Source organism: Polypterus senegalus, chromosome 2 (genome assembly GCF_016835505.1).
Source record: "Polypterus senegalus isolate Bchr_013 chromosome 2, ASM1683550v1, whole genome shotgun sequence".
NCBI classification, from domain to species: Eukaryota; Metazoa; Chordata; class Cladistia; order Polypteriformes; family Polypteridae; genus Polypterus; species Polypterus senegalus.
The window spans coordinates 120,537,091-120,550,716 of record NC_053155.1 but is presented as its reverse complement, the minus strand read 5'-3'; the positions used below and the strand labels follow the sequence as shown (position 1 = coordinate 120,550,716).

Here is a 13,626-nt window from a genome sequence, read left to right as displayed (position 1 = left end):
ACACTGTCGGGAAGTTGATAGCTTAGAGTCCACTAAGACTCCTAAATCCTTCTCATAAGGTGTACTCTCGATTTTTCGACCGCCCATTATGTATTCAAGCCTATCATTTTTACTTCCTATGTGTAATACTTTACATTTACTGATATTACATTTTATCTGCCACAAATCTGCTCAAGCCTGTATGCTATCCAAGTCCTTCTGTAATGATATAATGGATTCAAATTATCACCTATCTTGGTATCATCTGCAAACTTAACCAACCTGTTATTTATATTCCTATCTAAATCATTTATATATATTAAAAATAACAGCGGCCCTAGCACTGACCCCTGTGGAACACCACTCTTAACATCAGTCAATTCTGTTGAGGTTCCTCACACCATCACCCTCTGCTTCCTGTGTCTGAGCCAATTCTGAAATTTTTATTATGGACATTTTGAAACTGTTTACTTGTTCAGGTTTAGTTTCTGTTGCAGCTTATTGTATTATGAAATCATTAGATTCAAACTTTTTCTCGGCTATCAATAGAAAAAAATGGTATGCAAGTAGCAGATACAAGAATTGTGTTTTTTGCGTGAAATATTGCTATTAAGCAATTGAATGAAAGTGTTATGATTCTGCCTGTTAAATAAACTCAAAAAGGGTAATAGACAGGTCTGATCCATAAGTGTAGACCTCACCACTTCAGCCTTGCTCCACACCCAAGATGTATGCTTAAAGCTTGTACAGGCCTAGTAGTGGGGCAAATGCTTTAAAATCCAAAATTTCCTCAAAGGAAAACTATATAAAACACTGTGGCAAAAAAAACCCAACAACATTATTATACCAGGCAAACCTGACAGTGAACAAGTCCAGAGCAGTATCCAAAAACAGTATCTTATTACAAAAGTCAGAAGTTGACAACCAGAGAAACCAATAAGAAAACACAAAACCAATGAAGAACGTCAGTTGTGATGCAATCATTTCATGGACTAATTCTTCTACATTTGGTTGCTGTGCCCCCTTACTCAACACAGAGTACACAAGGAACATGGTTTAAAAGACTAGACACAACATCATTAATAACCAATATATTCATAAACACATATGTTCCTTTTTCCAGGACTGTGTAGTTCAACAATAATGTTTTAAAAATCCAAATAACTTTACAGATCTTCATTGTAAAGGGTTTAAACAATGTTTTCCATGCATGTTCAATTAACCATAATCAATTAATTAACATGCACCTGTGGAATGGTCGTTAAGACCTTAACAGCTTACAGAAAGTAGGCATTTAAGGTCACAGTTCTAAAAACGCAGGACACTAAAGAGACTTGTCTACCGACTCTGAAAAACACCCAAAGAAAGATGCCCAGGGTCCCTGCTCATCTGCGTGAACGTGCATTAGGCATGCTGCAGGGAGGCATGAGGACTGCTGATGTGGCTAGGGCAATAAATTGCCATGTCCGCACTGTGAGACGCCTAAGACAGCGCTACAGGGAGACAGGAAGGACAGCTGATCATCCTCGCAGTGGAAGAGCCCGGATCTCAATCCCATTGAGCACGTCTGGGACCTGTTGGATCGCAGGGTGAGGGCTAGGGCCATTCTCCCCAGAAATGTCCAGGAACTTGCAGGTGCCTTGGTGGAAGAGTGGGGTAACATCTCACAGCAAGAACTGACAACTCTGGTCCAGTCCATGAGGAGGAGATGCACTGCAGTACTTCAAGCAGCTGGTGGCCACATCAGATACTGACTGGTACTTTTGATTTTGAGCCTCCCTTCATTCAGGGACACATTGTGAAACATTTTTAGTTTATGTCTTATGGTGTTGACTCTTTTAGTGTTCATACAAATATTTACACATTACGTTTACTGAAAGTAAGAACAGTTGAAAGCCAGATAATCTTTTTTTGCTGAGTATATAACATAAAAAGGTTAAAAAACCAAAATCAATAATTTTAAAAAACTAGATAATGGTGCTTGAATTTCTAATCAAAAAATGCTCTACGCTTCTCACTCTTCACATTAATACATCAGTGTAACGCATTGGATACGTAAAGAATAAGTTTAGCATTTTTAAAAAAAACATGGTATAAATGCATTTGCCACATGAAATTGTGTGCTTTAGTTAAGCATTTTATATAAATTTAAAGATATATATATTTTGCCACCTCTGGGGCTTTACAATGGAAGGTGAAGGGCACGGAAGGTAAGCTTGAAAATTTACCAAACACATCCATTTTTCATGCCAAGACATTTGTGAAGAATGGATCTACATCTTCTATTTTTACGACGCATGTTTTTGAAAACAAAAGGGATCCGGAAATACTAATTTTATGACATATTCCTGGTACTATTTTTCTTGTGGTAAGGATGTGTTTTCTATTGGCTTGTGCAAATTCTGATGTCAATACAGAAGTATATCAAAACAAAACCAAACACATGACATGAAAATCTTACTGTGATTAGGTTTGCCGGGAGAAAACCACCCCTGGTAACATGAAAGGTTGTTGCACAGGAAGACTAAGTGTTGAGCTATACTGAACAGCTGGTCTTCTTCAAAATGGCTGAATCTCATAATTTGGTGTTTTCTGTTTAAAAATGACATATATAAACTATTTTACGATGTGTGCGTGATCACAAGATGTGGACCAATACTCGACAAATGTCTTGGCTTGAAAAAATTGACATATTTGGTAAGATTTTAAGCTTTTCTTCTGTGCCCCATAGACTACAATGTAAAGTGCCAGTGCAGGTAAGATTTTTTTTTCAATTTATAGAAAGTGATTATCTTTAGAACACAATTCTGCATGGCAAATGCATATATAGCATATTTATGAAGAAATACCTTCCACTTAACCTTACCAAACTTAACCTTAAAGTATTACTTCAAGCACTGCTTTGCCTAAAATCTGCTGACTTTAAAAGGGGATTACATAAACCTGATGAAAAACACAAAAAGAAATACCGTTCTTGAGTTAATGGCATACACAAATAAAATCTTTATTCCTACTGATTACTGATTTCAGTTTAAAATGATACACTTTCCTGTAAAATTGTATTTTGCAATGATCATCAACAAATGTCAAATCAGCAGGAAAAGCAGAAAAAAACAGGAAATGATCTATGGCAGTAATGTTTTATTAATGGACAACTGTGTATTGCCTGTTCAAGATTAAGTAGCTCCATAGACCTATTACTTATTATTTGACTGATGCATTTTCCAAGGTGACTTACAGCATTTAAGACACAATTGGTTATGTTTTTTTAGTTTTTTCCAGTTAGAGCACAAACAAGTGAAGTGATTTTTTCATGGTCACACAGTGCCAGTAACAACATTTGAACCCATGACCTTAGGATTTGATGGCCTTAACCACTACAACAAACTGCCTGCCAAACATATTAGCCCTTGGTTATAAAAACAACTACAAATATTACATGCAAAAAAGCACTTAGCTAGTTACATAGTACTTCTGATACACCCGATTAACTAAAGACATTATAACTGACGACCATTGTCTTACAGAATTTCCTGGGTATAGCCGGAGAAAAACTAGTACTCATATATTATTGTATACTGCTATCTAGTGATTATTTCACGTTACTCCTTTATATTACTTAAAAATTCATAGTGTCTAGTTCTCTCAATATCATCTCTATATATAATTTTCATTTGGATCTTGATCTTTGTTTGTCCACGAATGAATTAGAAGAAGAAGCACTAGATGGCAGTAGAGCGACAGCTAAAACATAGGCATTGCATTAATTGGCAACATAAATAATCATAACAGTGTATTACCATAGATAAAACTTTTTTTTTTACTAATTAATGTGCAATATGTTTTAATTTAGGGCACTCGCCACAACCGTCTGGTAGAACATCTGCAGCATCTTACTGCAGATGTTGAAGGATGCCAACCTTCTCAGAAAGTATAGTCTGCTCTGACCTTTCTTACATAGAGCATCAGTATTGGCAGTCCAGTCCAATTTGTCATCCAGCTGCACTCCCAGATATTTATAGGTCTGCACCCTCTGCACACAGTCACCTCTGATGATCACAGGGTCCATGAGGGGCCTGGGCCTCCTAAAATCCACCACCAGCTCCTTGGTCTTGCTGGTGTTAAGGTGTAAGTGGTTTGAGTGCACCATTTAACAAAGTCTTTGATTAGCTTCCTGTACTCCTCCTCCTGCCCACTCCTGATGCAGCCCACAATAGCAGTGTCATCAGCGAACTTTTGCACATGCAGGACTCGAGTCATATTGGAAGTCTGATGTATATAGATTGAACAGGACAGAGAAAGTACAGTCCCCTGCGCCCCTGTATTGCTGAACACAATGTCAGACCTGCAGTTCCCAAGACGCACATATTGAGGTCTGTCTGTAAGATAGTCCACAATCCATGCCACCAGGTGTGAGTCTACTCCCATCTCAGTCAGCTTGTCTCTAAGGAGCAGAGGTTGGATGGTGTTGAAGGCGCTAGAGAAGTCCAAAACATAATTCTTACAGCACCACTGCCTCTGTCCAGGTGGGAGAGGGATCGGTGTAGCATATAGATGATGGCATCCTCCGCTCCCACCTTCTCCTGGTATGCAACATGCAGAGGGTCGAGGGCGGCGGACCTGTGGCCTCAGGTGGTGAAGCAAGCGCTCCATGGTCTTCATCAGATGTGACGTCAGAGCAACAGGCGGAAGTCATTCAGCTCACTAGGACGTGATACCTTTGGGACAGGGGTGATACAAAGATGTTTTCCAAAGCCTTGGGACTCTCCCCGTTCCAGGATCAGGTTGAAGATGCGCTGTAGAGGACTCCCCAATTCCAACGCACAGGCCTTCAGCAGTGGTGATACTCCATCTGGACCCGCTGCTTTGCTGGCATGAAGTCTTTTCAGCTCTCTGCTCACATGGGCTGCTGTAATTGTGGGTGGGGATGTCTCACCTATGCTGGTATCAGCAGAAGGATGGTTGGAGGATGCAGTACCCCGAGGTGAGAGTGGGTTAGTGATCAAACCTGTTAAAGAAGTTGTTCATTTAGTTTGCTCTCTCCACGTCTGTCTCGATGGCGGCACCCGCTCGAGCTGCAGCCAGTGATAATCTTCATCCCATCCCACACTTCCTTCATGCTGTTGTTCTGCAACTTCTGCTCCAGATTTCTCCTGTACTGCTCTTTCGCCCTGAGCTGGACTCGGAGTTCCTTCTGCACGCTTGAGCTCATGCTGATCACCACCTTTAAAAGCCCTTTTCTTCTGGTTCAAAAGGCCCTTGATGTCACTTGTAATCCATGGCTTGTTGTTAGCATAGCAGCGTACTGTTCTTACTGGAACTACAATGTCCATACAGAAGTTGATGTAATCAGTTGTGCATTCAACAGCCTCTTCAATGTTCTCACTATGTGACCCAGCAATATATCCCAGTCTGTAGTTCCAAAGCAGTCTCTCAGAGCCTGCTCTGCCTCAGGGACCACTTCCTGAATGAGCGTGGTTGTAGGTAGCCCTCACTCTTGGTTTGTATTGAGGCTGAAGCAGAACCAGGTTATGATCTGCTTTCCCAAGCGCAGGCAGTGGGGTGGCGCTGTATGCGTCTTTAACGTTTGCATACAGTAGGTCGATAGTCCTGTTTCCCCGGGTGTTACAATCCACATACTGGGAGAAGGCAGGTAATGTTTTGTCCAGCGTTACATGGTTAAAGTCTCCAGCGATTAGCACAAGTGCCTCAGCAACTGCGGAATGGATGATGTCACTCGCTATCTCTGCGTTCGCTTGAGGGGGGATGTAAACAATAACAACAATCACGTGTCCAAACTCTCTGGGCAAGTAATAGGGCACAGACTTACGGCCAACAGTTCGATGTCCCTGCAGCAATTGGAGATTTTAACGTTTACATGTCCTGAGTTGCACCACTTTGTATTGACATAGAGAGCGAGTCCTCCTCCTTTCTTCTTTCCGCAGGTACTTGCGTCTCTGTCCGCTCTAACTGTGCTAAACCCGGTAGCATCTGGGATGGTAGTTGTTAGCCACGTTTCACTAAAACACAGCAAGCTGCATTCTCTGTAGGTTCTGACATTTTTCACCAGCACAGCCAGTTCGTCGATCTTATCTGGTAGTGAGTTCACATTTCCCAGGATCACAGAAGGCACCGACGGTTTATAACGCCATTTTCTCTCAAGTTGTCTCATTTAATCTTATCTTTTATCTTTGTGCGGCTGGCTGCCCGATATCGTCTTCTTACCTTGTCAGGTAAATAAGGAACCACACCGGCATAAGCATTTCTTCTCAGTGCTTTAAGCTGACTACTTGAATAGGCGATTCTCGGAGTGTAAAATCCATGTCAAGTAGTAAAATAGTAAAAAGTGTCCAGGGAGCAATTCCACATAAAAGAAAGTGGTAGAAGTGATCAGTGAAATAGAGAAAAAAAATAGAGATAAAAAGGTAAAAAGATAAATTCATACACGGAGCTGCTGGAAAGGCTGCCACTCGGATGCAGCGCCGGAAATGATAATAGAGTTAAATCTATTGTTGTCATACCTAGTTACCTCATTTACAGCAATAGGGAACTACTGTTCTGTCCATCAGGTAGGTAAAATTTTATAAAAATGTTTTTTTGTAGAACAAAAAAAATCATGCATGCCCCTGTGTTAGGCCAAAGACAAGGAGACCAATACATAGAATATGGTACATAGTGCCACATAACCTAAAAAGCTCAAATATTAATTCACAGGGGAAGCTAAACAATAGCTCAAAGGAAAGTCTACAAAAGTGATTTAAAATACAAAAAAAGGAACAATATTATAACTGCGTTTTTCCTTCCCGAAACACGTCAATTGCATAGATCTGCTTTTAAAGTTAGGGAAAACTGACTGCCTAGACTACATGCTGACCGTGTGGCCATGTTCTGAAAATATGTAAGTCATCAGTCATACAATACAAAACAACTAATAATGAAAACAAATGATAAAAAGCAATAAAACCTGCATGAATTGTTCACAACCAGTTTCATAGTAAAATATTTATAAAAATGTAAAAAGCTTCTTCTTTGATTAGAGACACCACCTACTGTATTGGCAGTGATGGTATCAGATGATCTGCTTGAAACAGAATGGGACAAAAACAAAACTTAATTATAGTACTAATGCTTCAGTATTCCTGGAGTACTAAATTGTTAATTATAAACCATATGTAAGGTCTTGGTTTAAAGATATTTAATACAACATTGTGTTATTATTAACCTGGAAATTACCAAGAAATTAAAACATTGAGATAATTCTGTTCTCAGGCCAGTTCCAACCATTTAGGTTGGATGAAATCATTAGTATGGAATGTTGAATTTCATTCTCTTCTTTTTACAATTTGTCAGAACCTCACCAGAGAATGTCCTAATTTGTTCCACTTAATTACAACCATTATCACTGTTATTATTTTATTGTTATTCATTTTTATCATTATTTTATGCCACCAATTTTATGCATTGTTTTCTCGGAGGGTTGCCATGCCATTGATGAGATGTTTCGTAACCATTGGTGACATGAAACCTGACGTGATAGCTCCACCAGTATAAAAGATGGCAACACACAATAAATCACCTCTGAACTTTGGATGAGCAAAGCAAACACCAACTATACCCTAGCACTAAAGAATCCTGAAGAAAAATATAAATACATTTAGTTTAGTTATGACTTGGTTAGGCTTTCATCCTGGGGTTTAAATGATGTTTTGGTAGTGATAAAAGATTTTATAGACTTGCATTAGATGTCAGCATCCTTAACGACTAACCTTATGACTTACTCTAAAAAATAGTTGATCATGCTTTCTATCTCTAACCAGTATCAAAATCCATTCTAAAAAATATTTAATAACAATTAATGTTAAGGTATGGGGGCACCTGAGTAATTTTGAGCATACCTTGGTGTTGTATTTATTTACTTTTTGTCTTGCAAGGGTTCATTTCTATACTATATAAATAAATATATACATACAAATATCCATAGGTCTGAATCGTAATCTGATAGGTGTACAATTCTGCTAAAGTTCACAGGAAATGGTGTTTTGGTTAATGAGTGAGTTTGCATTATATATAAAAATAAATTGTTCTTTACATTCATGTATATCACATGATTTAAGAGTAAAGAGTTACATGTTCTTTACTAGTATTCTTAATATTGGTTTATTAGGAAGATGTTATGATCAGCAGTTGTTGTTCATTTTTTTAATGGGTTCCCCTGAAGGCATATTTAAAATGTATCCATCTATCTGGGGGTTTTGAAACTCAATGATTCTGAGAATAGCATTTGTTTCTTATTGTATGATGATTTGGAAAAGTATTTAACACTATGCCACTATACATTCTTTGTTTTGCTATGGGCACCACTATTTGAGAACAAATGTGTCAAGTGTTTTCATCACAATCACTCCCCAAAATTCCCTGGAATGTGTGACACATGTGACATCACCGGAGCAACCTTATTTAATTTGGTGTGTGCATTTCTAAAGTGTCCAATATTGACAGAAAACTCCTTGTGTGATGTTCAAACGGAATTCTCCTTTATTGTCCTCCTGGTTTAGAAATGTCTTCTAATTACTGGACTTCAAGTTTAGGTTAGTGATTCTGCTCTGACGCCCAATCAGCTTGATCCTTAGCTTTGACCTTACCTTGTTCTTGACTACGTTTATCTCTCAGTCATTAACATAAAATCTGTACTGTCTCTATTTGAGTCAATAAAGAAGAATAGACACCGATAAGGTATCAAGTTATATCAGTCACTGCTGGGAATATGTCATTTCTTTGCATTTTCAATTTCCTTGCTAAAAGAGCGGTACTGCATAATGCTGTGTGTACAGCTCACCATTTGGCCAAATGATTGTAAATGCGGACACATCTTTTCCTAGCTCTGCAAACGTAATAAAATTTTATCTAAATTTTATTGTCTCCAGCAGTGTACAGACTCCAATGGGCAGTTTATCAAACCTTTCACTCTATTCTGCCTTTCCTGTTTAACATTTTGGCGCTAGCTGCATTGTGCATTAATGGTGTCATCGGGTACACACTATACTTTGGACATGACTCCATGTGCATACATTAATGTGACGTCATGAATGTCATTTTGTATAAAGCTTGTGGTGAACACAGCTCATTCATCAAACCTTTAAAAATGTAGTACAGAATGTGTCCACTTTGGATGTATTTTAAGTACATGAGGAAAGAAAAGACATCTATAACACGGAAGAGGTGGGGGAATGTATTGAAAGATCTATAAACCTGTTACAGACAAATATTCTTTATATTTTTCTTGTTGGCTAGATTGTTAGCCTAATAGAAAGAAGCTGGTGCACATATTCTGGTCATGCTTAAGTAGATCTGATTTAAGCCATCTCTACACATTCTGTACAGTTTAGACTTTTGTCCATTATTGACTAACACTGAGACTGATTAGTATATGCATGTGAAAATTTCACTGTAACTTGTAAATATGACAAATCAATAATGACCCCATAAACTTATGGTGTTTCCCATCTACTCTTAGGTCCTGTTTCAGCACCGGGAAGGATAATTTGATTAAAGCAGCTTTAATGCCATGTGCCTCTGATTATTTCATACATTGCATTTACACAAAGGATAAAAGCATGTAGCATGAACTAAATTACTATTTTCCAAAAAGTCAAACAAATGTGAGTGACTTTTTGCTCTATATGAAAGGTTTTGTTTAGATAGATAGATAGATAGATAGATAGATAGATAGATAGATAGATAGATAGATAGATAGATAGATAGATAGATAGATAGATAGATAGATACTTTATTAATCCAAGGGGAAATTAGTGCACAGTATTTCAACTTTAGAAATATTACTACCAATGAACTATCAGGATGACTTTCCTGTTGATGCTGTATTATACTGCAGTATGAATAGCAACTTTTATATACCACCTTAACACTCTTTCACCAAGCTGCTGTGTTAGCAGTGAAGTTGCGTGATCAGAAATCCAATGAGAAGGCAAAGTCTTGTATCTCAATTTTGCTGACTATTGGAATTCTATATATGTTAATGTATGCTTTTGCTGATCCAGGAATGTACTATTGAAAAAGAGCCAGATGTTTCTATCATACAGTGAAGTTAAAAAAAAATACATTCACCTTGAAAGAGTATTATTGCTTAGTTGTATTTGTTTATGCATGATCTGCCGATGCCTTTGTGTAAGAGAAATGTGCACACGCTTAGTGTACCACTGAACTAGAACAGAGCTCATTTCGGAAAAAATGCCGACTTGCCTAACTAAACATGATACTAAATTTAGAATAGCAACAGTTACATAAACTCTAGGGCATTACCTATTAAGAACATCAGTTTGATTTCATTATTATAAGTGAAATCGCTGGCGCCAAGGGAAGCTCTAATATGGTACAGGGTAAGATCTTATTATCTGAGGCTTTAATTCCACATTATTACAATGGGGTCACGCAAGAGCATATTCCTCACAGATGACTTGAGAACACTGTGACAAAGGAAAGAAGATTAATTCAAAAACTGCCTTGCTTCAGATTACAAGATTTGTAGTGATACTGATAAAAATAGTAACGCCTTACATCATATAGGGTGGAGTGGGTGGTAATCAGAGGAGTTATTTGTGACAAACGGGTATCAGCAAGAGTGAAAGGGAAGGTCTACAGGACGGTAGTGAGACGAGCTATGTTACATGGGTTGGAGACGGTGGCGCTGTTCAGAAAGCAGGAGACAGAGCTGGAGGTGGCAGAGTTAAAGATGCTAAGATTTGTACTGGGTGTGACGAGGATTGACAGGATTAGAAATGAGTACATTAGAGGGTCAGTTCAGGTTGGATGGTTTGGAGACAAAGTCAGAGAGGCGAGATTGCTGAGTATATTGGGAGAAGGATGCTAAGGATACAGCTGCCAGATAAGAGGAAAAGAGGAAGGCCTAAGAGAAGGTTTATGGATGTGGTGAGAGAGGACATGCAGGTGATGGGTGTAACAGAACAAGATACAGAGGACAGAAAGATATGGAAAAAGATGATCTGCTGTGGCAACCCCTAATGGGAGCACCCGAAAGAAGAAGAAGTATTATCTACAGTATGTGTCTATAACGTCTTGCTTAATTCTCGTAAATAGGTTCACATTACAAGTGATATTCTACATCTTAAAATGCAACATCAGTGAGGAAAACAATAGTTAAACCACATCAGTTAAACCCAAGATGATCCTGCAGAAACATTATCCATTTTCTCATTCACATCCTCGATTGAGCCGTGATGAAATTAAGTTTATTATGCACAAGGCAGAAACCAAGTCTAAACTGAATTTCAAACCATAAATGTTAATATTCTTAATCTGATGTCTCCTTAATTTATTACAATTTTCAGGTATTAAACAGTACTCTACTGGAGAAAAGTGTAAAATTATTTTCCATACAATAATGGACATATAGAGAATTAACCATGAGGTTAAGGTATACAAATATGAGCAATACAAATACAGTAAACATACAGCAATATAAACAAAAAATGCCTACCTGGTTCTTTTTTCCTTTTGCAAAAAAGAACAAGTCCGATAATTAGCAGTATTATTACTGTTAAGACTGAAATACTAACAGTTACTGCTATCAGAACAGTTCTGTCAAACCTCGTCTCTTCGTTCCCTGAAAATATAATATCAATTTTAGTTGTTATTAATTGCTTTGCTTTAACTGGGTTTCTCAAAAGCAAATATCAAACCATTATAATTCTGTCATTAATACCATGTTATCAACTTTGACCTTATTTTAATTTTATGTAACATGTAATCATTTTCTCCATAACCACTGCCTCATTCCCCTTAATAAATGAGAAAGAAGTAAGTAGAACTATGAAGAAATATCTAAGATTTAAGATTGCTCTGCAACTGGAAAGTGAAGTCACTGGAATCATCTTAATCTTAATTTGTAGTATAGCTTGACTGATCCACACCCAGTATTTTTTTTTAGTTTCAAAAAAGCACATATCTGTCCATAAATCAATTTTTTAACCCACTTAATCAAATTTACAATTGTGGATGCTGGAGCCAATATACAGTAGCACTGGGAAATACAAAGTGGACAGCAGAGTAGCACAGTGTTGTCTCGCAGATCCTGCTTCCTGAATTGGAATCCTCACTCATTTGCTGTCTCTATGGAGTTTAATCTTATACAGGAGGATGATATTCTGGTATTCCTTTCATACAGTATGCCAAAAATGTACATGTTAGGTAAAATAATGGTTCTAAATTGATCTCTGTGTGTAGTCTATTATAAAACACTTTACTGACTTTTGATTTTTTTTAAAATGAAATATATAATGATTTTTTATTAAATTGACACATGTAAATATGAATTGGGTTTAAACATGAGTAAGACCTACAATGGACTTATAGCACATCCAGGCTTGAACCCAGTGCTGCCTGCATGGCTCAATTATCCATCACCCTCCAACAGATTAAGGGGGTTTCAGAATGTGACATTTTAAAATATTGTGTGTGAGGGATACACGTTTCTTTGAGTTAGTTAAATAAGATATTGAGTTATAAATGTAAGTGAGGCAATCTCATTAGACCGATCTCTGCAGAATGGAGTTTCGTTTAGGATGACATGAAAAAAGGACAAGCGGATGTGAGTATACTAACACAATGGGCACTTGACAATAAAGTATTATTAAAGCAGAGACAGTATGTTGTAACTGTGTCATACGCATCGGTCCCTTGATTACAGATTTTTTTTTTTGTATGCATGTTGTCGTTTTCCTAACTTTTACTATTTTGTCTATTTCTGTCTTTACCAAGTGTCACTCCTCTTTATGTTTGTTATTCTGAAAATGGATGGAATAACATTTTGAGATACAGTATCTGAAAATGCATTTGGGTATCTTCAAGTGTATTTTAGATATCTAAAAATGATATTCAGATATCTTAAATCAGTTTTTTGTCTTTTTATAGATACTGCATTTTAAAAAGTAATACAGATATCACAATATAAAATTAGCAATATTTTGAAATACATTTTAAGATATCCTAACCCATTTTAAGGTATCAGAAAATGAATTTTAGATATTTAAAAATGGAATTGAAATATCTCAAAATTTGTTTGAGGACCTTTACAATGTTATTCTGACTTTGGTTTTGTGTTTCTGGCCAAGGCGATCACTTCTGTCCATCCCTCATGGTATTTTAACTGTCGACTGTTTTAGATTAAGGTTTTTGTCTACCTACTTTACAAACATCTTTCTGTCATTTTTACTTTCCCTCTCCCACTGGGCACTTTTCAAAGTGACCAAACCAATAGGTGCTTTTACATGATGTCATTTTAAGACATTTTAAAATGAATTTGAGATTTTTCAAATTGCAGCAAAACTTGATTCAAAGTTTCCCAAAATGCATTTGAGATATCTGAAAGTGATGGATATGTCATTTTAAAATATCTTAAAATCCACTTGAGGTGTCTGAAAATACATTTTAGTTTGCAGTATCTTAAAATAACATATTTTTAGATAGCCATAGTATAAAGCATTTCAGTTTGCCTTGCCATAGAGTTGGGATGCTCAATTTGTGTTTGAGTTACTTTTTCAACTTCAAATGACCTTTTGCCTGGAACATAAATGGCCAAGTCAATCTTTTTAGCAGCCGTTGACATAGCTT

The 13,626-nt window shown here is 37.2% G+C and overlaps 1 protein-coding gene across 2 annotated transcripts in view; it reads right to left on the bottom strand.

Moving 5' to 3' along the window:
• Positions 1-13,626, bottom strand: part of LOC120523292 (immunoglobulin superfamily member 5-like) — a 207,799-nt gene that overhangs the window by 65,349 nt on the left and 128,824 nt on the right. For both annotated transcript variants that reach the window (XM_039744494.1, XM_039744495.1), the window contains one exon: positions 11,495-11,620. In XM_039744494.1, coding sequence (XP_039600428.1) covers positions 11,495-11,620 — 126 coding nt within the window. The remainder of the gene's footprint in view (positions 1-11,494; positions 11,621-13,626) is intronic.